Below are 22,755 nucleotides of genomic sequence, written 5' to 3'. Positions count from 1 at the left end.
TAACCTTTCACAATAAATTGCATCTTCTTGTTACACAAATCGCAACGATTTCACTTGAAATATATTTAAAAAGACATTTATACAAGACTTTGCAAATCGTTTACAGAGTATATTGTGCCAAAAGTAAATTTAAAAATTATATTCTTTAAAATTTGAAAAATGAAAATGTTTTTGTAGATATAATATAATAGAAAAGTGGCAACACTTTTGTATTGTTAAATAATTTAACATTAGCAAGTGTACTTTTTACATTCGAGTAGTATCTCATAAAGACGTAACTTCAGTTGGAGGGCGTAAGTTAACAAAGCCCCTCACCTAAGTATAGACATATATTTCTGGAAAATGCCAGCCGCTCCTCAGAAACGGATTCCCGACGTCTGTCGTCGCGTCTGCGGGCAGCGCGCAAACTGTATCACTATACGATCCAAATCAATATTCCATCTTTAAGATCACTCCTAAAATTATTTTAATTTCAAACTTGGTATGAAAAATAGTTTAAATATAATTCGATCGCTCCTTATGTAGTAGATGTTCTTCGATTTAAATTGAGATTCTTAATAAGGTTAAAAAACCAAATGAATTAAAAGTACCGCGTAATTAAATCATATCCAGACAGGAAACTTCATCAACGATGATTTATTCTTATTTTAATAAATAACGTCTTCAAATAACTGCTTTAAATTATTATCTTTCGTAAATCATTTTATTACTGTAAGCAAAACGAAATTCAGTACCAACAACAATTCAACTTGAGTTTGACCGTTTTAATTATTTATTATGTATTTTATTATTTAAATGAATAACAAATATAAAGTCTGTTGAATATTTCTTTGATGCGAGTAATTTATTGTGATATTTTTAAACATCTTAATCTAATTTTAGAGTTAATTTATAACAGTTTAAACGTGGTTCATACGGCGTAAAACCGCGAACACATTGGGTCATAAATTGCGCTAACTACACTTTATCTATAATCGTAGCAATGGAATAACATAAAAAGTTAGTTATTATTATTTTATTCATATTTATGTAACATTGACTGCTTCTAATATTAAAAGAATATCATCAAAGGTCGAAATAGTAATTTAAAAGCAGAAAAAGTTTTGCAACTTTTTGCAATTTTGACAAATCACATGATGTTTTTTAACTCAATGCAGTCGTTCCAACTTATTTGACCCTTTTTGACTGACGTAACTTTTATCAATAAAAGTTTATACTGGTGGTTTAAATGACTTAATATTATAACATCATCATGAAATGTAACTTAACACAAGACGAGGTGATTGAACTGACGGCTAGTCAAAGTTCGTGTTTCGCTTCAACTTGGGCTAATATATTTAGTGCTCTTGCAATCAGCGACCCGTGACACTACTGTCTGGATCACTTCACACTAATTGCTTGACACAATTATTTCTTTTTGATCCGTGTACCACAAGTAATAAGAATCAAAATCCTCTAGCGCAAGATGACACGGCCAACTGACGTACCTCAGGTCGTTCGCAGGAGTCTGAACTTACGATTTGTTTGGATAATTGTTTATTGCTTGTAATGTGAGCAGCACATGTCTACGAGTGAATGTAGGTTGTTATTACAAATTAATATCAACACCTTTATAGACAATAATTAGGTCATTAGAATGGAGCCAATAATATTCTTCGCGTGTATAATTTGCTTAGGTTAGTCACCTGTAGTTCTGCACCCGGAATCTTCTGAGCGCGATATCTGCGACCGGCTTGCCGTCTTTGTACCAAGAGATGCGCGGCGGCGGTCGCCCGCTGGCGCGGCACTCCACACGCACGCGGCCACCGCGCGATACCCGCACGTCTGACATTGCCTCCACGCGCGCCGGACTGCCTGCGGACAACCAACACTTTACATTATACTATCAAATAGGGTAAACACAAAAGGCAAGATGATCTAAAAATTCAATTAATCTGTCTTTAAAAATACTATAATTACTGTATACATATACATACTATTACATTATATTATTTGAGGGTGCGAAAGACTATAAATCATATGGTTATGATGATGATGGTGCTCTAAATGTTTGCTGTTGTCACTGAGATTGTAACGTAGTCATTCGAAGGTAATCGTTTGAGTCTTAGAATAAGATTCATAAATTTCAGCACAAGCACGCCACTATAAACAAACGCTTAAAGGGGCAAATATCTCTAAAACATGACGTAAAAAATACATTTATTAAGAAAATATTAAACAGTTACATTTAAAATCGCCAAATTTGATCTTAAATAGTGTTTAATTGTCGACTGAAAGACATGACATCTGTTTTATCGCAAAACAAGATACGTTTGCCAAATGTTTGAAAAGATAAATACGTCCGAGATTTATAGGGAAAGATGTATAAACATAGCGCGAGAGTCCCTTACGATATTTTACCTTACACTCAGGACGAGACGACTCCGAAAATCGCTCACTAAAAATATCCAGCTGTCATTAGGCCAATGGCCTTATTATTTCAACGGACGAATAACATATGTACGGACAGGAATAGACTGCTAGTATTATCTAAAAGGGAGACAGTCGCTTGGACACCAAAAAAATTGGCTCGGTTTCTGTTAGAAAAACTTGTGTCTATAATTTATTCGAAGTGTTCATTCTGTTCTTTGGTGTGGGAATTAAGATGTTTTTAAATGACAGTTGTATATGATAACTATTATGTTAAAGAATGTATATAAACTACAAACATCACGAAAATACGAGATACTTTTAAAAAAAGCGTAACGCAATTATTCGAAAAAAATATTAAAAATGTTGCAATATGTAATTTCAAAAATATTTATTTTTTTGGGTTGATCAATATATATTGAGTCAGATACATTTAATTATGACAAATATATTTTTTTGTCAAAGTTACGAAAGTCCACTGATAAAATGGAGGTAACAAATAAACAATTAACATCTCGATGTCTTGTTGCGTTTTCCTGTTCTTTCAACAACTCATTTAAAATTATTCAAGGGAACAAAACAATCTATTTGTTGCATATTTCTAGGTTATTGTTTACGCTTTCCTCCATCTCAAGAACGAGGCGACACCCACGTGCACAGTTCAGACCTACTGAATAGATTTGATGACTTGATAACGAGATAAAAGTTATTTTTTTTATTTAGTATCGATATCCAGTGCGAAAAAACTGGTTCAAAAACGCGTTAATATTTCAAAGAGATGATGTTATATCATGTAAGTTTAAATTCAGAAGCGCGAGTAACCAAAGTCAATTCACTCAACTAACATTGTAATTGACTGTTGTTGTCAATATCGATTGCCTTACTAATATTATAGATGGTAATGATTGGATGGATGGATGTTTGTTAAATGGTCTATCCAAAACTGCTGCACGGATTTTGCCGAAATTTGGCATATAGTTTGGAGTGGCAATGACTAGTAATTAAGTTTTTTTAATCACAAGCAAATGGACTCGCGGGCGATAGCTAGTTTTGTTATATTTTTACTTTTAATGCTCCGTAACTATAGTAAGAACGGAAAATTTTAAAGCGCGTGCGGACACGTAGTACTATTGCTAGGTAAAAATCACGTGGCTTTTCTCCGCGCTCTCACCGCCTACAGTTCATTCATGTCTTCAACGAACTATTGAATTCCACGTCAACGTATCATTGCCAATAGCTCTGCCTACGCCGTTATGACCTCAACGATGGAAATATGAATGGAGAGACGTACGCACCTTTATGGCCAAGTAGGTGACACCGGGTACACGATCTACTAATGATCTTTTAAATTAAGAATATTTTTTTAAATATAGAACTTTTTCGTTTTCTAATATTATACGTATTTTAAACAGTTTACGAATTTATTATCGTAAGCAATAACGTAACAAACCTTCAAAGACTCAATTCGTTAATTTCGGATTCAATTCAGCTTTTCCTTTAAATTGTTGAATGATCTGAGACAGAAATAAACGCATTATAAGATGTATATGTCATCATGAAGCTGCAAATGTTAATAAACAAATATCCAGAATCCTTTTCTGGGTACCGTTTTTAGAATAAGTACAAAACAAATTTATCTAATTCAATTCCAGTACAGTAGAATGTAGGACTAATAATATTGCATCAAGATGGTGTAACATTATTGGTGCTCCTTGTACCGCCTTTCTTCTTCGTCATGTGATGATATAAAAAAAGTTGGCAGTTCACGGAATTACGTAGCATCGACATTCTTTTTAACTGATTTGTTGTGATCGTTTGCTTTGCACCCTATAAATAGTGTGAGTGTGAACGCATCCTGAACGGAAACGAAATGGGAGCGTCAGGTGAGACTGGACGGTGGCCAAGACACCGCGGTGACGACGTCGATACGATGACTTTTTTTTAAGAGCTCTTATCAAACAATTTATGGTTGCGCACAACATGGAAACTTTAGTCTCTAATCTATTAAAAATCTTTTTAGCTTAGCATTGCTATTACCCCTAAATCTAATTTACTTTATTCGTAACAATTTGACGATTTTCACTGTTTTGTGTTAAATGCTAAATTTTATTTTAGTTAGGACTATGTGGTTTAATTACAACGCATGAAGTCCTATTCGATTCTTTTAATTTTTAATTTCCATATCGACAAATAAATCGGCTGAAAAATTGTCAATTTGTACATTGGCACTGATTCATAGGAGTTATTACAGAAATATTAAAATGTTTGCCACCCCTATCGCAAAAGATTATAGGTACGTTTGCTTAAAATAAATAACAGGTCTATGAGTACACTTGTCCCAGCTGTTACACGTAAAAAGTCCGCGTGTGTAGCGGTGAGTCATCGCACATTTCTCCGAAATCACCCGGCGCTGATTTATATTTTTCATGCCAAATCCCAAGAAAATTTTCTCTCACGACCACGTATTGGCAAAATAGCTGCATTAATTACTGTAAATAAACGTCCCTACAGTATACATTATCAATATATTCTTCTGACATTACCGTGTGAGTTTATTGACCTTGCCGTGATCTCTGTCTGCCTAATTGAAAAAGTCGCTTTTATGTGTGCGAAATGAATAGACTATTTTAATATCGAACGAAGAAGCTTCTACAATCATTGTTCTGTTTCACTAATAATATAAACAAAGTAACACATTTCAGTAATCATATTAATAACATATACAAAACATAAATCGTCAGCTAAACATGCAGTAATTTTGCTAGCAACAATATCTTTAAATCGTAAGCTGTTTATTGTATTGACAAACAAACAAACTGAACAAAAAACACGGCGAGCGAGAGACGTTGTGTCGGAGTCGCAGAGCGGCGTAGTAGCGCAGGCATGTACTACGGCGGTAGTGCCGCGCGTAGGTTTTTGCGGCCCGCCTCGGCCTCGGCTCTCGGGGTTCGTTTTTTTTCACTTAGCGCCCGGTTTGGCGGCAACACCATAAACAGTTACTCGCGAGGCAACCCCGTCGGATTGTTTTTAAATGACCACTACCGAGCAGTGCGTAACACTGTATACGACTGACATATGTGCGAGATATTTTAAATGTTTTTTAACTTTCATTTTTGTAAGATATGTAAATGGGTGTCGTTTTATATTCAATACCTGGATTAAAGTAAAGAATTTGATTTGTTATGATCATTTAATTGCTCATTTTCTAAGGTAAAGGTAAACCTTACCTGATTGGAACAAATAAGAGACAAAGTACCCAGTTTTACTAACGTATACGACTATTCGACTACTATTTATTATTGGAGGGTTCAAAACACTTCATTATTTAATAGAATCAAAATGAAGTTTCCCAAAAGTGCATAATGACAGCCTTTTATACTAATTCAATCATTTTAAGTTATTACTTTGATCGCGGTATCATATCTTAAAATTAATTCGATAACGTGCACTTGTTTCTGGCGCATGCATTGTAGTCGGCAAAATCAATAAGATCTTTTGTTGATCCGCACATGGCGCGGAGTAACGATAAGCGCATCGCAATATCCCATACCGGCTGTAGACAGTAAAAGTATACGTTTATTTGTTGCCGGTTTTTTTGCATAATGTCTAAATTCAGATTTTCCTTATAAAACACAAGATTCGCTTTACGTGGAAACGTCGCTCGATTCGCAACGGTGAATTATTCTACACGTGCAACAGACGCCAATTTAAAACGGGGCTGTGAGTAACGCACACATCAGGTGTGTTATTTGCTTTTATATAAGTAGGTATGGCTGTATAACTTGAAGTATGTTTGCTTGAAATTGGAAACGATAAGTGAATGTGACGATGATCATCTGATGTCGAGGTGTACCGCGATGTATTCCATCCGTCCTTCACAGACTAGTCTAGTTTTTACATATTCCTTTTTTATTAAAAAGTTAATTGTTTTTATGTATACGATCGGCAATGATGATGAAGTGTCGTCGCATGCTACAAATGCAATATGAATTCGATACCCAACAAGCTAAAATTTCTAAAATGTAATTTTAAGCTAATCCAATGCTACCTGGGGGCTGCAAGCCCATTTAAATATTCCGTGTTCAGTGGTAGCGAATTATGGCACAATTCTGTCGGATTCCAGGGATCACCTCGGGTAGGGCTTGTTGCGTGCGCGACGGGACATTAACCCATTTAGGAAATATTTTGAGGTTCGATGACTCGACGTAGAGGTCGTCGTTTGCAGACGGTCACAGGATGAGTCTGATTGCTGATTTGATCAGAAATTACTGTTAGAAATTCGCCGGGATCAGCTAGGTCTGCAAATTAAAATGTGGTGACGAATAACTCCTTTATAAACATAACTTCGTATACATTATAATTGTTTGAGAGATTTGTTACTCGTCCTCAAATTACGTAAGTCACTTTAGTTTGATTACGTGTAAACGAATAATGTAGAAACATTTACTTATATCACAGTTAAATTACATAGTAAAAAAGTGGTAGTATATATTTCGAAATAGATAAAATGGTATAGGCGATGCTATGACTAAGATTTATATATGAAAAAAAAGATGCACGTAGAAATTCATGCCGCTTTCCGACCTAAATAAAAACTCATAAAATATGACTAAGCGACGAAGTCTTGATGCGTTTTCTTTGAAAATTATAGAAAGGTAACAATTTCTATCATCAATCGTATTAGTTTTTCGTAAAAAATATCAAAAGAATTTCGACTTGGATTTTCAACAACCGTTATATTTTAATAATAGAGATACAAAAATAATATTGATTGTAAATGAAGATAGTATAATTCAGACAATGCTTTCATAAGTAGTTGTTTCCAAAATCAAAAGCGCCGAAGCATTTCTTGAACAAACAGCAATTGTTCCAAAGGGACACATGTCCAAATGTATTTGAACAAGAATCGATCACAAAGCGAAAACGATCGTTTATTTGTTTTCCGTTACAGAAACGGATTGGGCATATCACATAGAGAGGGATGATCATATAGAAAGTATAACTGATGAAAAGGGACGAACGAAAGAAACACTTGCGTTCACAGCGGACCGTGATGAAAGAGCGAGCGGAATACAAATGAGGTGCAGTGACAATGCATTGGAATCCAGAGCCGGCCAACAAGTAGGTTAAAAGGTGAATCTGGCAGGTATTACAGTAATTAGAGGTTTGCAGGCATAGTGATGCAAATGCTGCGCTGCGATTCCATTAGGCATGGAGCACCGAGGAATTTAACTACATTAACAGTAAGTAGAGTTCGTCTGTTAGAACAATTAGAAATTGCATAGGATATGAATTCAAAGGATATTTACTTTTTCTATACAAACTTAAAGAAATCTGCAAATTTTATGGTTTTAAGATGGCATTTTAGGATGGCACACATTTTATAACTAATGACAAGAAAGTGTTTGTACAAATATTTGTATGTGCACATTAAAACTGTATTAGAATTCCACAAATGTGGAGGCTCGCAAACTGTCCGTCACTTCGGCATCCCGGCCCCGATCCGATAACAATCACCTTAATTGTAGTCCGATTAAGGCCGATTATGGACCGAACGGCAAAAACCCTCCGCCTGTTCGTCTGCGGACGAACTGTTTAATTAGACCTATTTGCTGTTTGTCCCAATTTGGATTCGGACAAGAAATGTTAATTGCTGAGCTTCGAGCGCGCGATGTGCTTTGAATAATTATATACAAAGTCGAGGTTGATCGCTAAACATCTAATGAGTTCCTTTAATTGTATCAAATCTAAAGCGGCCTCATTGATGTCATTGTTTCTTTTTAATTCCCTTCTTAATTACGTACTTTTGCAGTGTCGCGTGCGCTATAGTAAATGTAACAAAGACCGGCCATAAAACTACCCGGTTAGCCAGAAAAGTTAGTTAATTTGATTCACTTTAAACGTTAGAAAGTATTACGGTCAACATATTGTTTTGTGCGTTGCCAAAAGATTTTGAAATACAATATTCCGCCATAGTTTTTCCGTCTTTCTGCCTTCTATGTGCCAATATCATTTCGGAACTCGATATTGACCTTGCTCTAATTCTTTTAAAAGAACATTTACGTGGTGTGAACATTTGAACTGATGATTGGATCCCGTATTACAATTTACCTGCCGTAGTAACAAGTTATTTCGCGTATGTTTTGTGAAATAGAGTGATGTTTGAGAGTGTCAAGGCCACAAGTTCTGAAACACTCGTCCACAGAGAGTATATCACTAACCTAGATAATGATGCGCCGGGTAACGCTGTGTAGGATGGGTTATATATAAATTCCAGTCACAACGCTCGTTTTCTGCTCTCTTTGCTGTTTCTTCGGCACTCTGTTTTATTGCGTGATTTTCATTGTAAATTATAATTTAAAAAATATCATCCTTCGCGATTGATTCGGCATATTTTCTATCATATAACATGAATATAGTCGTCCTTCAAAATTAGAATTAATAAGGTCGCCAAAGAGATATGTAAATATATAAGTGTTTCGACGATAGTGTTCCCGACACTATCGTCAACCTTCAAAATCTTAGATTGGAATCTAGAAATATCAGACAACCCACAACGGTGGTGAGGCAATGCACAATAAAATTAGGATGCTATCAGTAGCACTTAAATAATTGAAAGCAAATCATCAGAAGCGGCGCTAAAAATGGACATTTTCTCTTTAACACGGTATGGTAGGTGAAAGAATTGCAATTATATTTAAAAAAAACCTTTATATTGATAGAGCAAATGTTTATGGTATATAAAGAGTTTTGTTTATTTTAAAAATTATAATTAAATGAATTCTCGGCTTGCAATTTACCGAAGTTCTTAAACGTATCCGCAGTGCATGTAATAATTACAACATAACACGTGACAAGGAATTACCTTCCTCTCAGAAATACCAGAGGCCTGTGGTAATGTGGTCGTCTGAGCTCCGGCACATAGTCCGCATATAGACGTGTCCCAATCCGAAAAATTAAACTTTCGCCGCCAGTTTTTACCGCCGCCTCATTGTTTTTGCTCCGTGCTCGGCATTTTCGGAATTCTACCATTTACATAAATGCCTTGGTGGCTTTGTTCAGCCGCTAAGGCGCCGTTAAGGAACTGGTCGGGAGCGCGTCTCCATGCCAAAGACGATGACGTACGATGCAATGAATACTTTTCACGGTAATATGGTTGTATTTCTGGTAATAATATTATAGTAAGATATCAACAGTTCTGTGTAATTCAATATTGACATAAGGTTATAGAAGTAAGACATAAAAATCAATTGATACACCATAAATGTAAAGTTTAGATGGGTAAGTGTTGCAAGGTAACGCATTTATCATTTATCTATCACACATAAGCACCCACTTCTCAGACTCAAGTATCAAAATCTTTCTAATTGCAAAATTGTCAATTGATTTTTAAGGATTCATTCAATACCGGCAGTCAGAACGCATTTTTGACACATTAAGTAATTTAATAAAGACATTCACGTATTTATTGGCAATACTTTTTATTCTCGAGTTGCTAGTTTATTAGATATTTGATCTTCAAACGAGCACGCCTCAAGGGAATAACTGAGCAAAATCCTAAAATCTTTTTCTTATTTCTATTCGTTTATAGTGCTTTATTTACGCCATGCCGGCCCTGGCGCCGACTTTTTGACAGTCGGTCCCTTTGCTGTCAGAATCTAATTACAAATGTCGTGGTGCAATTTGCAACACGATTAGTCCTTATTACTGTGGATTAAAGTTTATTTTGATTTGATTAGTTTTTGAATATTCGGCAAGGGTTTTTGCAGGTCGTTCTTTATAGTAGCGTCGGTCAGTAGCTGTTTTTTCCGTTTTGTTTATTGACTAGCCTTTTGACCCTCGTCTTACGCGATATTAGTAAAACGACGTAGCTGAAAAAATGTCTGGGAATTTATAAAATATATGTTAGTAAATTGAAAAATTTACCTATTATTGTATTTTATTTTTAATGGCTAATCATATTTCTTTAGCCTTAAAACATAATTTAGTTATAACAACTACTGTTATTAAGTTTTTATAGTATATATTAGAATGTCGAGTTGCTTAACTAAATTTAGAGCAAAAGTCAAATCTTGGGAATGTTAAATTCAAGTTAAATGTCATCGGACGCACAAATTCTAGATTGGTTTTGAGAGAGAATTGTAATGTGCAATTTGATTAGGCCCTTTGTACACATCGAAACGTTAATCCTCGAATATTGTATCCTTGCGTGACCTTGAATCGTCGACTTGAGTCGTCTAAATCAACAAACAATTAAATATTTCGACGTATTTTTTACCGGTCATATAAGATTATTATGCGTATAATTTTTTAAATTATTTAAAAAAATCTCTTCTATGAATACCTTATAAAATGTATTTGGTCACTTTTCAAATAATATGGTCAGTAATTTTTCATACAATATCCAACTACCAAAGTAAACATAATATTTATTTACTACAGACAGAATCAGCTTCTTGTCTTCGATGTATTTATATCAAAGGGTGTCAGATTCGATAAAAAAGCGGCGCTACATGCCAAGATTAATGGTCGAGCGATACATTTCTGGGATGGCTAACGATTATTTGGAAATGCGAAACTAGCCAATTAAGGTTAGATTCACCAGTATTGCGAAAAGTACAGCTAATTTGTGTTTAGATAAAAATGTGAAAGCTTATTTAAAAGCAGATCAAAAAGAGAGTTGTTAAGTAAGCAGTAAAGTACAAATACCAATACAAATATTATCTGTAATAAAGACTATGTCAAGCATTATATTTCGTTATAATGTTTCAGATCGTACTATCAAAGTCCAATTTGTTGATAAGGATTGATTGTTCAATCAACCTATTTAAAGCAGTCGTATTCCTTATATTACGCAAACATTTCTATAGGAAGTATGAATGAAAACAAAGGACATAAACGTAGAAGTTTCGTTTGTACAACTTCACAAAAGTACAAAGTACATAATCTTTGAGTGCGACTAACACTAGAAGTATTTTCTTTGACGTTTTTCAATATTTTTCACTCGCGTTACGTTTCCGAAAATAACCTACTTTTGTTAGTCATACTTAAAAAAAACAACGTTTGTTTACCGGCCGTAATGAGTGATCGGCATTGATGCATTTCATCGGAGTTTAAATGAAGCTTAACTGAAGTTACGAGCCCGTATCGTTTGCAGGACCTTGGGCGAATGAGTTGCGGTTTCGCACAACGCAAATTACTATTTATTATGCGAATTTATGTCAATTGGTCGTTAAAGAGAACGATAAATCAGTGTCGTTAAGATTCTAATGAGCGCGCCGCGATGAAAGGTGAACTTGCGATCCAAAGTCGAGAACTTTATTGTAGTTGTATACAAGAGACTTAAGTTTGTGCAACAAACATATTATTAGATATACTTAGAACTTTGGAATAAATTAACATTGTTAGGTTTTGAACAGAATTATAATACTTCAAATTAGATTTGTAGAAAAATATTAAAACTGTTTGCATTTCATTCATTCACCTTCGCCATCATTATTATTATTACGAGTAGCTTAGGAAGTAATGTGATGTAAGAAAATTGAACCGCATACACGTATAGCTATTTCCAAATTGTAACAGTTAGACCATTGGTCACTTAGGATTCATCAATCAAGCTAGATTGTCACAACTGGTACCTTAATGACCAAATAAACTGACTAATGAAGATACCACAAACTTAGGATATCTTTAGAGTGGTCACATTTGCTAATCGTCTGGACGCAAAACAGTTTAACATTTAGGATATGGACAATGCTATGTTTGTACATGACATGTGTCAAAAGGTACTTTGTGAAGTGGTCGCTTGTCAGGGGGAAATAGCAGTAATAACGTTCTCTATTTTGCTTTTTAATATTTTGTTAATTTTCTGTACTTTATGTGCATTATTTGAATAAAAGGTATTAACTAAAAACTATTGCACATTGAAGCTATAAATATTTTTAGGCTAAGCGATTCCACAACTTTTTAAATTCCATCCCATGAATTTTAGTGAGTAGTCGCCCTTACATTGAAGTCATGTTACGTTACATGAGGACGAGTTACGTTATTTTTCTCAGTTCCTTACGTTATGTAAATACATCGAGGACGATTGCGTCGCGGATGATTCAGCTCGAACAGCTGCGGCTGGAAATATTCTACTTTAAATAAACTTCGCGAAAGAATTGACCTGTCGACACTCGGTGATGGACATCCAAAGTACGCCGTTGAATGTCAGTGTATTATGTACAGTTATTTATTTGTTATTATTTACTTTAAATATTGAATAGGTTGTTGAAAAGTAGAAAAGTCCGGACGTATCAATTGAAAGATGCTACAGTGTCTATATTAAATGATGTATAATTTTGATTGGTCGCTTCCGTAAACGACACATTTTGATGCATAAAAATGGGATGCCACTGGAAAAATTAGGTCTCGCCTAAATATTATAAAGATGTCGTTGTGCCGTACGCAGCGCCGACGGATGCAACTCTGAAAGACGTTTATGAGTGAAATTTATTGCACTTACGTAAGTTTTTCTTCGCAGTGTGCACTTTGCCAAATTTTTCAGAACAAAAAGATCAAAAAGACCATTTTATAGAGCGATAAACGATTTCGTTTTTTTCCTCCAACGGACGTGTGATTTGTTTAATGCATTTTAAAAGATTTAGTATGGCTTATTTAATTCTGTAATTGCACTACTACCACGTTATTTTGTTTTTAAATTATTTTTAAATGTAATGTTTCCAGTATAAATAACATAAGATATATTTTCTTTGTCGTAATAGTACTTTCTCTTTTATATCAAACTTAGCAGTGCCCATATGTTTGTATTCCATGACTATAATATATTCAAAACGAAAATTATTCTTTGTAAGCGTTAAGTACATTTTTTATATTGTCCTACTTTAAAGTTGCGTCTAAAATAATTTGACCAAATGCGTTTTCTTTGGCACAATTTAACACTGCCACATATTATAATTAGGTCTTTAAAAATAAACTTTTAATCGTAAAAATGCTGGCAAGTAAGTCACCGTGTCGCGATTAAGCCAATTTCCCGCCAATCCCCACTCGCAAGATGTATCAATATACGACTGCAAATAAAAATTTTCCGAAAACAATTCGAGTTTTCCCGTCGTTTCGGCGAAAAGTAAGATTTTCAGGTCAAATGAGCAAAAAATTAACTTGGAAAACGCGTAGGTTTTATAAAGCGTTGCAATATGATAAATGATACATTTAGATGCATTAAATTTTCTTTTTAGCGCTCGGTTTATGTTTCAATGACCGAAAAAAAATAAGATTCTTAAATTATATTTCATATTTATTGTGATAAATGAATATTTAATAGGTTTATTAGATTTACGACTTTATTCTTTTTTATTTGTTACGTGATATTCAACTTTAAATGCAAATTTTATTCGCATTTGAGTTATTTTGCCAAGAGATGCTTCAAATCTTTAGTAATATTTTGGCTTCATATGATCGATATCTAAGTCCGCATGTAAAAAGTAATTATATACATATTCTTTTATATTAATCAGTTACACCCATCATAGCAACGCCCTTCTTTAGTACATAGGCGTATACGATAACACTGGATTGCGTACAATTTAGAATTCATTAACGAATTCGACAAATTGCATTATTATACTGTCGCACTTAGTTAAGGGGTACTAAGGGAACCCCTTATTGTTGATTTATGCAAAATATAATACTAACGGTCTGAATTAACAAACAACGGGTGCGACAATACGAGTTATCTTGCCTACTAATTTATTATATTATCTTAAGATTAGATTGCCACTTAACATCATGTGAGATGTATGGTGATCTCTATATTAAGCTTAAGTAGGGATAAACTGAAGTGCCCTACTCGTAAAGAGCGCGTGCGCCGGCGCAGGGCGGCCGCGCGGCCAGACGGGCGTGACGCGTTGTTTATAATTAAGGCACGTCATACGTAATAAGCACTATTTATGAAAACTGTAACGATACACTAACCAAGCATTTGTATGAGAAAGCATGTAATGTCTCAATTTGAATGCGGACTATGGGAAAGAGAAAAAAGTTCGGCGGTACTGGCAGCAGAAAACGATCGTCATTTTTTTTCATTTTTTAATTATGAAGCATGATTGATGTAATCATGTTGATATTGAAAGTTAGTGGAATTTGTAGGTACTTAAAAAATTACTCAATACACCTATAAAAATATATAAATGCCAATGGTTGTTAGTAACAATTTGTGATAGTTAACATTGTACTGTAACAATCCCGCCCCAATTATGTAATGATTGATGAGAATGTTTTAAACCTTTCGCTATCATTTTAAACATTATGTTCAAGTGTAGTCAAACATTATTTTACTTTATAACTATCGTGTTAGTTTAGCGACCGCGGCTCTCCGCCTAGACCAGAGATTCTCAAAGGTTTGTATCTTATAGCCCATTCAAAATGTTACTAGTTTCGGTGAACTACATTTGTTCTTTAGCTGGTGAATTCTCAACTTAAATTTTCACCATCGTACATATCTGTGTGGTCTTTCCTTGTACCCCTGTGGACACGTGGACAACTTTGAGAATCCCAGGTCCAGAATCATATAATACAATGCAAGAGCCAGCAAAGACTTGTTCACTACAAGTTTATTGAGACGAATTTACAATCCCATGATACGTTGCGCTCATCTGCCTTTTTATTGCTTCAAACTTGTAGAAAACTAAACTATCGTTAGCGAGTGCAGTTTCGTAACCGGCGTCTTTGATTTAATTAAGTGTTCCTCCGACGAACACGCGGCGGATAAAAATAAGCAAATAAAAATGATATTTATCGCTCTTATAAATTATATTAACGTAAATTCTTACGTTTGGACTTTATGAAATGTTTATTAATAATATTTAGATTATGAAATGATTTATTTCTTTCGTTGGTATTGATTTAGTTTTTGTTCATCACTAATTAAGTGTAAAAAGTTACTTATAAATGGCAGTTATTTGTCCAAAATATGTGTATTTAAATCCATCCAAAGGGTTTCCTTTAGCAACCTATAAACAGTTCTGAGTATAGCAGTATCGATTTCAAACTTGATCAATAATGATGTTAATTTAAATGATTGTTTAGGATTATTGTGCGGCAATTATTTCCGCTTCTGACGGTACCCGACGCGCCGTCTCGCGCGCGCTCTATTTCCAGCCGCGCCCGCCCAACCAAGTTTATTGACTCGGGCCACTCGGACTAACGCCACTCCGACACTCCGCTGTACCCGGATTTACCACTTACATACCTTTCAGCGTTCCTCTACGTGCCGCCGTGTGGTGTGACGAATGCGATCATGTCTACACTTCATCACAAAAATACTAAGTACATGATGTCTCTGTTGTGAAAAAGATATAAGCATAGTACTAAAGACTAAAATTATTAAATACTATTGCATGAACTGAGTAGGTGGTTAAGACTACTAACGGTTGTTAAATTAATGACTAAAACTCTACTTAGGACGAACATACTAAAGCATATATTCTCAATAGCGAGATTAAGTAGACACCGAATTTTAAGCAAAGCGCAATAGCCTAATGATTAAGTGTACGGATATCCGATCACGATGTTCGAAACCCGCCATTCGATTATTGTCGTAAACCATATCCTAGCACAAGCATAGAGCTTAGTTGGAATGGTACAAGAAATGTTAGGAAATTTATAAAAATCTGCTAATATTTAAAAAAAACTCTAACAATTCATTCATTAGTGAAAGTGTAAATTTGCAAGTAGTAAGTATAAACTGGTTCAGTACAACAACGACAAGTTAACTTAATTGAAACAAGTGAACAAATACTTGTAGTAATTATGACCTTTAAAATAAATTCCAAAACATAAATATGTTTAACTGATCGTTACGTTCGCATGTACGCTGAGCACCTTGCGTTAGTTCCAAGGACAATTTATGTTGTAAAGGTGAGCTTAAAAAATAGTTTGAGATCGTCAGCGGCAGATGTCGCTACATCTGTCGCAAGCGCACTGCCAATGCCGATACACGCGAAACAAGCAAATGCCAATGTTATTGTTTTACGATACTGGAATTACACATGATTCTATGTTAGTTCGAATTTAACAAAGGGATTAAAACAATTTTATTAAAGTTAATTATAGTTATAAATGTTTCTACGACTCAATACTTTCGTAGTAGTAGTATATAAGAGGTACATAAGCGTGACACAGTCGCGAGCAGGGCAGGTTAGTGGTGGGCAAAGTGCGCTAATGAACGCTAACAACCGCCGCGAGACTTTTTGTCACGGTATTGTTTCAGTGCGCGTTCCCACGTTCCGACGCGACGAAACTCACATTAAAATCTGATCTTTTTTAATGTTAATCTCCCTTTTTTTATATACGGATGACCGCGTTAATGTAAACGATTCAGTTTTTATACGCGTCGTACCGATGGAAAGGGACGCAGCGGCGATAAAACGCGTTATGTGATTTAACGATTGCCGATTAAATTGTTTTCATGACTTTGTTATGAATTCTGATTTTAAATGTATCATGGTAAAGAGATATGACACTTTAGCTGCAATGCTTTATTGTCTTTTCTTAGAGCAGATGTGCTCTGTTCCAAATGCAATGAAATTTCTATAAATATGTAAATTACGTACAGCGCCAAGCTCTGTGCAGTTACGGTGAAGTATGCAAAAGGTGTTTTTATGCTTTAATTGATTTTATAATTTATATATAGTGACTCAAAGTCGATAGAGTGTGATTAGTCACAAGTTAGGTCAAGTGCGTCGCAAGACGTTGCCAACACCGCTGTACTGTTTCGCTCATATTTTCGACAGATTACAGCCGTGCGAATAATACGGGAAAAATTAAAAAGAATTCGCATAACATTTCATAAAAGCATTACTTAAGAAGATTTTTTATTACTTTTCTCAAAATACATTTGTTATTACGACTGTGAAAAATATTTTGTATTACAGATTCAGATTATAGTAGTCAACATTGAAAATAACCGCGAGAAAAATACGTTGGAATGCAAATTTAATAATAGCAAAATTATCACGCATATAACCAGTTCAATTATTGGAAAAATTAATAATTAAATTCTGTGTTGTATTATGAAAGTAAGTGATACGAGCAGCTGTTTTGATTAATTTATTCGAAGAGTCTGTATCATCAATATTCGTAAGTGCGTTAGTGATTCAATCCGTGTCGACGTGACCTTTGTATGACGATGTTTTCATTATAAACTGTTTACACTCACACACTCCGATGTTTATATCCAACATATGATATACAATAAACATTATATAGTGGAGAAACTATCTCAACAGATTATATCATAGAGAAGGTCGCAGATGATTACTTCATTCATTTAGTAATGATCTAGTGGCATTGCCATTATATCTCAGAAAGGTGGCAAATTCTTCTGTTGTCGGAATGGCGTGATGCTAATGTTTTTCCATAAGAGATATACATTAGTTTGATTTAAATTATTCTATTTCTATTCTTCTCCCATGTAGATATCATAGTGTATTTAGCAGGTTTATTGCTTTGTGCATGAATTATGACAACATGAATTACTAGTTTGTTTAGTGATTTAATTGTCCGTTAATTTGGTTTCAATTAAAATTAAGATAATTAAAGTGTAAATAATCCTGGAGGCTGCGTATTTTTAGACAAAACATTAAAAATGTAGTTTTCGGTTCAAAGTTCAGCGACCTCGCGCCGCGACGTTTAATGCCTATCATAAAACGTCCTCGCAGAGGCTGATTAAAGTCGCGCGTAATTCGATTTAACGGCCACCGGGGCGGGCGGCCCATATTTGTTTGTTTTCCTTCTCTTTCTTTAAGTTTGACATCTACTGACGGAGCTTTTTATAGTTTTCTTTTATTGTCTTCATAAAACTTCATCTTATCAGTATTATTCCGAGTTAAATAAAAAAAATAATTAACTACGTTCCCGTCGACACTTATTAGTTTACTTCACGTAAAACGCTCTAAGTGACACCCCTCTATAATTAAATCGGATGATTATTTAGATAGCAAACTTATATCTTTAACGTTAACATGAAGCGGAGCGTAAAAGCTTTATTGTGATTTAATCTTACTGCACTGCAATAAATACATTTTTTTCAAAATCAATTTATTTGATAAGTTTACTAACATCTTACTTGGGCCGTATTATTGTTATACAAGTTGACTAATTTATCCTAATCTTGCGATTTGTTGACCCAAGCGATTAATTCCACAACAAAATAATTAATTAAAAAAAATATTATTTGTATACAGGGTCGTAAAACTTGCGACCACCGGGCTAAGTTATCAAGGTCTGTCATACATATATGTATATAAATAGATTCTAACTGAATAATCAATAGCAGGTGTAATATTTTAAAGGCAGTCGACCACCGATCGTAAAGCAGTAAATGTTTATCAGTAATGTACCTCTCGTACAACTTATTTCGAACTGATTGATTGCGCAGTAAAATTGTTACGAGCATAACATCTTTCAAGCATGCCTTTAAAAAAATGTCTGAAACTGTCCGTCGGCTTTGTGCGATGTCGTAACTTCATCTCAGTCTTTTATAGATCGATATTAGATGTATTTCCTTATGATTAGTTGCTCTTTGAGTTAAAAGGTTACTGGCATTCCACCATCTTTTATGTTTGAAATTCGAGAGGCAATTCTATTTACAGAAATATTACAAAACTTTGTTTACAAATTAAAAATTAAAAAATATACATACAAAAAATTAACTAATTGTTACATGAACTGAACATTTGAATATTATTCGTCTACGTCATTATATAAAATAAAATATTAGCCCATTTATAGCTCAAAAGTACCATTAAGTACAAAGAGTTAAAACTACGTAACGATGTTTATGACAGTATAATATCTGTGTTTGCAAACGAATGAATGTGTTAACAATAAAGCTCATAATCATTCTAAAGATCTCACACGGCGCAGATGTATCAAATGCCAACAATATCAGAGAACGTATTACTGTCTATAAACGATTTCATCCAGAAAACTCGTATCGATTCATTCGAGTGATCGTTTCCTCAAATCGATTTACGATCGAGTAGCGATACGAGCTTTTGATAATGTAACTCATAATATGAGTATTACGTGTTTATTGACGTGTGGATATGAAAAGTGGAGAATACTGAATCAACAGACGCATCTGTTATACCCTCTTTATTACGTGCTCTGTGGCGAGGTAGTGACGCGCGCGGTTGTCTGTTATCGAGAGTCGAGTGCTTTGATCGTTGACAGCCACTCATTACAATTGAGTTTTAAGAGTTCCATTTATTCTAATGTATATTATGATTTATTATACTAAAATTTAATTCAAGGCGTTTTAACAAAGTAATTTTACAAAGTAAGGAGTATTCATGTTTCACCATTAGCTTTGTTAGTTTTGAGCTATTCAACTTAGAGAGTAAACAGGTAGAATAAGTAAATCATTATCAAGCTTTGCTTGTTCAATTAGAAGTTTCTTGTTAAATTTATTGAAATATTTAGAATCGCCATTGCTCGTTCGCTATTAACTTTATTTTTGTATGAACTTAAAATACGTTTATTCGCTGCACAATAAATTGCTAACGCTAACGAAAACACCGGTAATGAAGTTAACTATAGAATGTGTTGGTATAAATAGAATGTTGAATGCGTGTTAAAGTTTATTTCCATCGACTGAATATATATAGTGTTGATTAACTATTGATATAAGTGCAGCTAATAATTTTTAGGTTATTTACAACAACATTGCAATAATAATGTTATTGAGTCACTCTGTATCATCATCTCTTCACATAAGCGAATGCACGTACAATTTTGCAACTGGAAAATTTGTTGGAATCCGTCCAATATTATTGGAACACACATTATGTTGTAACCGCTGTCGAGTTAGCGGCGTTTAGATTAAATGCAACACGCACAGGTATGAGGAAACTGTTGAAGCATTACTCTCAGTATAACATCACATTTTCGTACTTTGTGATTCATGATATTTTTCGAAAACAACAAAATATGAAGATTATCAAATCAAATTCAAAGTCCAGTATCATTTGTATCAAACAGGCAATAATTAAACTATTTGGATCACTCAATCTGAACAAACTATAGATACATAACAAAATACAGAAGAAAACAAAATTGTTTTACTTATCATAATATCGACATTTTTCAAGCAAGCGATCGCACAGCCCTAGCAGGTGTCGCGTTACCGCACTTTTGTCTGTTGCGGGCGCGGGCGGTGGCGCGTCTCGCCGTTTGTTGTGACTGCGCGGGAGTTTTTTTTTATCGTGGACCGGAAACGAGCGGCCGCTCGCCGCTCGTCGCTCGGCCGGCACTAATCACTATCCGGCGCTAGCGACGCTCACCTGGTGCTCACCGGCCTGCGCCCGCGCACTCCGCCTGTTTGTTTTAATACTACGCCGCGCCGCAACGGTAGCTCGTGTACACGTGTACAGCCTTTTAATTTTAATCTGTAGCTTTGTAAAAGTTAATGTCCTACTGTCATGATAACCTTTGGTGGTATACGAGTTCGCATTTCTTTTCAATTGTAGTGACAGAGATGTTAATTCAAAAATTAGGGCTTTTTTCTCGATTGAAATGGGTTATGTTTACGCGTGTATGTAAGTTTTTATGTATGTAGGATTAGGCTTAGAGCCTGGCCGACGATGTTGAGCGAGGTGTCGAACGATTAATATTCTCCCCTGGAATCTTATAGGGTCTACAGGCAGTCGGGTTTTATATATTTTATAAAAACAACCTGTGGACTTGCATAGGGCATTGTTTCAGTAATCAACATGAACATAATTGCAATAAGAAGTAAGATTATAAAGTTATTTCTTAATGAAGAAATCTGATTGTGGTGGGCATTTAGCGTTAATGTATTTATTGTTTGCTTGTTGCACTGACAATGCATGTCATAATCTTTTATGGGACGAGGTCGTAGAACATGTCGCGAAGGACACCGGTAATCTGCCGTGACAATACGTCATATGTTCCGCAAAAAAATAGCTAAACTTTTTAATTCCTTGCGACAATCTTGTATTAATGTTCTAGTTTAAGTTCTGTTTTGTAAACTTTGTCAAAAACCAATTTGTTCTTATATTATCTGATATTTCAAATATATATTACACAAAACATCGCTTTTAATTGGCATCTTACCTACTATTATAATAATTGCGAAAATTTAGATGGATAGATGATTGTCTCCAGAATGGCTAAACGGATCTCGTCTCGTCTGGAAGAACACATAGCCTGGCTACATACTAAGTTTTCTTTAAATTCCGAACGGTGCCGCAGGCGACAGCTAGTTTCGAATATTTACGGCCGCTGTGACGTTCGTTTGTTTACAAAGTTTAAATATTCATTTGAAATGGAATAGCTACATGGTCCGTACATCAAACTAGTAGATAATTTAAAATATGTATAGCACGTGTGATCTTGATACACGCAGAAGTATTCACACTTAAGAGTTGCGTCGGGTCTCCGGTGACTCACACTGACCTTCCCACTGATAACATCGCGATACGAAATTGAATCCTAATGGGCACACTTAATCTGAGACGCGGCCGGTTTAAATTAATTAAGTTATTAAATGCGCTCAATGTACAGTATTATTTATCTTATGATATGCTAATTATGATTTAACTAGATGTTGATTATGGTTTCATCGTATCAAAATTTCCAAGCATTGCGGATGTTTTTATCAAACTGATAAATTAAAACTTATCTAAATTGATTGAAAGATTTTGTTGCAGCTTCGGAGATATGCGAAATTATAATAAATATTCATTTAATCCGATTCACCTTTATTACTCAAATCTCAACGAGCTAAGATCATTAATTAAAAAATGAACTGATATTTTTTAAAACCAAAGTGGAAAGATTTAAAATATTTAATGGAATTCTTTGGCTTGATATTATCGCAAGAGTTTACAACAAGAAAATCTGTAAGCTCTACCTCCCCCTCTGGGGACACATTTCTATTAAATGTTTTCTATGTATTCAGTTTATTACATGTAACACCAACCTTTTTATATACTCTGATCCATTAAAACTTTGCAGTGTGGTTTGCAATTTCTTGGGTCTACGGTTATGCAAAATTTGTGAAGATTGATTAAATTTTAATTACTGACTAACCGGGTGACGGTTTACGCACGAGTAAGAATTCTATTATACAGCTATTTGCAAGGATAATCTTAAAATTAAATAAAGCCCGTAACATTTGGATACGGGTCCGCGGTCCGCGTGGGAAATGTTACAGAATAGAGAGGTCTTTGACCCGAGCTAGGAAAATCGCCAGTGACAGTTATCTATTGATAAAAAAACATCTCTTTGTTTCAGTTCATAGTTCGGTTCACGGTAGCA

The 22,755-nt window shown here is 34.7% G+C and overlaps 1 protein-coding gene across 2 annotated transcripts in view; it reads right to left on the bottom strand.

Annotated features, from left to right (window-relative positions):
- vn (membrane-bound neuregulin protein vein) overlaps positions 1–22,755 on the bottom strand; it is a 48,159-nt gene that overhangs the window by 5,988 nt on the left and 19,416 nt on the right. For both annotated transcript variants that reach the window (XM_013322749.1, XM_013322748.1), the window contains exon 2: positions 1,686–1,854. In XM_013322749.1, coding sequence (XP_013178203.1) covers positions 1,686–1,854 — 169 coding nt within the window. The remainder of the gene's footprint in view (positions 1–1,685; positions 1,855–22,755) is intronic.

Source organism: Papilio xuthus, unplaced genomic scaffold (assembly GCF_000836235.2).
Source record: "Papilio xuthus unplaced genomic scaffold, Pxut_1.1 DF825928.1, whole genome shotgun sequence".
Taxonomy (NCBI): domain Eukaryota; kingdom Metazoa; phylum Arthropoda; class Insecta; order Lepidoptera; family Papilionidae; genus Papilio; species Papilio xuthus.
The sequence above is the reverse complement of the archived record's forward strand: the minus strand, read 5'-3'. Positions and strand labels throughout refer to the sequence as shown.